This window comes from Carya illinoinensis, chromosome 5 (genome assembly GCF_018687715.1).
Source record: "Carya illinoinensis cultivar Pawnee chromosome 5, C.illinoinensisPawnee_v1, whole genome shotgun sequence".
Taxonomy (NCBI): Eukaryota; Viridiplantae; Streptophyta; class Magnoliopsida; order Fagales; family Juglandaceae; genus Carya; species Carya illinoinensis.
The window spans coordinates 48,057,007-48,060,309 of record NC_056756.1 but is presented as its reverse complement, the minus strand read 5'-3'; the positions used below and the strand labels follow the sequence as shown (position 1 = coordinate 48,060,309).

The window sequence follows — 3,303 nt, the reverse complement described above, 5'->3', positions numbered from 1 at the left end:
CTAGCTCTGTTGTGTACAGAATGGGACTCCCATCTCAGCCGATGCCTTTTTCCAAATACTTACTGCTAATTCCCCTTCGCCGAGTAAGTGTTCTAAGTCTTCAGTCTGTCGTTTCTTGCAATAGTTGTATGTTGAAGCAAGTGGTATTCCAATTTTACGTATTTGTTCATCTACATTTAGACAATTAAAGGCTGCCCTCCACACGCATATAGCTATCTTTTTAGGGAGAAGTTTGTGCCAGACCCATTTAGCCCATTCTAACTTCGGCCTCTTTATTCTCACTTCATTCCAAGCTGACTTTGTGGAAAAAATTCCACTCGTCTCTAGTAACCACACTAGAATATCCTTTTCATTTTTTAAGTTTCCAACAAGCTCTATTACTTCATTTGCTATCTGTCTACCCATCAGTCTTTGTATCCTCTCATCTTCCCATCTATCCTTGTCTAGTAAGTCTTTCAGTCTAGTGTATGGCTCTTCCACCTATGACACAGTTTCAAAGAGAGGTCCCCCAGTTAGGAAGTAATCAAACCAAAGTGAGATGTTTCCTTCCCGTACTTTCCACCTTGATTTAGCTAGAATTTCTTTATGTCCCTCCTTAACTTTTTTCCAGAATATCGACACTTGCTTGTTCTCTGGTCTTCTTTCTTTATATCCATTTTTCAAATAATTGGCTTTGAAAAAATTGGCCCATAAGGACTGTTGGGCTAGAATATTCCATCCAAATTTCATGAATAAGGATTTTTGCAAATCCGCAACATCTCGCATACCTATACCACCCTTGTCCTTTGGGGCACAAAGCTTCCTCCACGCCCTCCACTTTCTTTTACTCTTACCCCCCTATTCACCCCAGAAAAAATTTACAAAAAGGCTATGTACCTTTCGGATCACTAGTTTTGGCATATGGAGAGCTGAGAGTAAATAAAGAGGCATGCTAGAAAGCATGTGTCTCATTAGAATCAATCTTCCCCCTTGTGATAGCAGTCTACTTTTCCAACCTGATAATTTTTTCTTAATATTCAAAATCATTAGGTCAAAGTTTCTAGTCTTTAATTTGCCCTCCACTATTGGGACCCCCAAGTACTGGAAGGGGAAGTGTCCCTCCTTGAAATCAGTTTCCATCAAGATCTCTCCCCTCCTTCTTCTTTTTAGTTGCTTAGAGAAGTATACTACTGATTTTTCATAATTAACCTTCTAACCAGTCCAGTTTTCATAAGTCTTAACCACCTCCATTAGGCCTCGTATGGACCCCTTACTAGCATTGGCAAACACCATAATGTCATCAGTAAATAATAAGTGTGTAATTGGAGGGGTTCCGCTAGGCTAAGAAAAAGGCAAGATCCTCTTCTCCAACGCCTTTCTCTTGAGCAATCTTGATAATACCTCTTCCATGATGATAAACAAGTACGGGGATAGAAGGTCCCCCTGTTGTAACCTCCTTTTTGCCTTGAAATACCCTTTATAAGTGTCGTGCATCATGATAGAGAACCACAGCGATGTCACGCAATTTTTTACCAGCCTACAAAAGAATTCCGGTAATCCAATAGATCTAAGAGTGTGATCCAAGAATCTCCAATTTACCCTATCATATGCCTTACTCATGTCTATTTTCATCAAAATGTTTCCTCCTCTAGTCTTTCGGTGTAGTAACTTTACCATCTCCTGCGTGAGTGTGATATTTTCCAGAATGTTTCTTCCTTTCACAAAAGCCCTTGTTCTGGCGATATTACATCATTGAGTACCAAGGATAGCTTATCCACTAAAATTTTGGAAAAGACTTTATAAATTACGTTACATAAGCTTATGGGACGAAAGCTATCATAACTTTGAGGATTTTTAATTTTCAGGATAAGAACTAAAAAGGATGAGGAATAAAATCTTGGGAAGGTCTGACCTGAGTAGAATTCTTTTACAGCATCCTTTACGTCTTCCTTGATAATGTTCCAGCATGATACGTAGAAAGCGGATCCGAAACCATCAGGTCCTGGACTGCTGTCGGCACTTATGGATGCAAAAGCCTTAAAAATTTCATTCTCTGTTGGTTCTGTTCTCAGTTTTTGTACCATGCTTTCCGACACAGCAGGTTGAATCAGATTATTCAAGCACGGAAGTTCGACGTCTTCTTCTTTAGATAAGAAATCCTCAAAATACTTGACCGCCCCCTCATGTACTAATTCCATTGATCCCAATACTAACCCGTCTGGCAGGTTCATGCTTTTAACACATGCATTCCTTCTACGATGAGCCAAGACTGCATGAAAATATTTGGTGTTATTATCGCCTTTCTCTAACCAGATTTTTTTTGCTTGTTGGGCTAGTCTCATGTCTTCCCTTTTATACCAAATTTCCAATTCCACCTTTGTGATAAGATACTCTTGCTCAATTTCCTCCGAGTAATTTTCCGGAAGAGCCTCCTCGTAGATTTCTTCCCTCTCCTCCAGTTCTTTGATTATTACATCCACTTGGCCAAAAACCTCTCTATTCCACTGCCTCATTTTCTGTTTAAGCCCTTTTAACTTCCCGACCAGTTTAAGTAATCCTGACTCCCGCCTCATCAGTTCGTTCCAAGAATTATGTACCATCTCTAAGAATCCGTCATGTGAGGTCCACATATTCTGAAAACGGAAAGGCGCCAATCCATACCTTTCATCTTTCATCGTAAAGTTTAATAAAATAGGAGAATGGTCCAATGTTTTTATGCTTAGAAGTCTTGTCGTGACTTGCCCATGCATGTGCCCAAAGTTAGAATTTATTAGTATCCGGTCAAGCTTTGCCCAACTTCTTGCTAATCCTTGCTGCCCATTACACCAAGATAATTGTCTCCCAACTAATGGTAGATCCATTAGACTACAGCCATTGATACACTCGTTAAACTCTTCCATTGCTGAGGGAGGTCTAGGCCTACCCCCCACTCTTTCCATGTCATAACGAATTATGTTAAAATCCCCCATCACCACCCAGGCCTCAGTGGTGTTCGACAGTCCTTTCAGATGGTCCCAAAGATCCCTATGTTCAGCTTGGGAGCATTTTGCATATACAAAATTAATCAGCAGATTACCCCTCGGTTCTATAACTATTGTCGTCATTGACTGCTTATTTACTTCCAGTACTTCCAAGTTTATTTCATCCTTCCAAAAAACCCACATCTTTCCACCTTCCTCTACATTGGAACAATAATTGGGGAATTGTAAGTTTACCGCCCACTTGTGTAGCTTTGAGTCCTCCTAGAAAGGCTCCGATACAACCAATACCAATATCTCATATTTCCTCACCAGCTTCCTTAATCTTCTTTTCGATGTGCCTAAC

At 40.2% G+C, this 3,303-nt stretch overlaps 1 protein-coding gene across 1 annotated transcript; it reads right to left on the bottom strand.

The window, feature by feature from the left end:
* Positions 1-3,083, bottom strand: LOC122310438. The gene is made up of 3 exons (XM_043124313.1): positions 1,892-3,083; positions 877-995; positions 1-480 (listed from the first exon to the last, which is right to left on the bottom strand). The coding sequence occupies exons 1-3, from the start codon at positions 3,081-3,083 to the stop codon at positions 1-3; spliced, it is 1,791 nt and encodes a 596-aa protein (XP_042980247.1).
* Between the last annotated feature and the right edge of the window lie 220 nt (positions 3,084-3,303).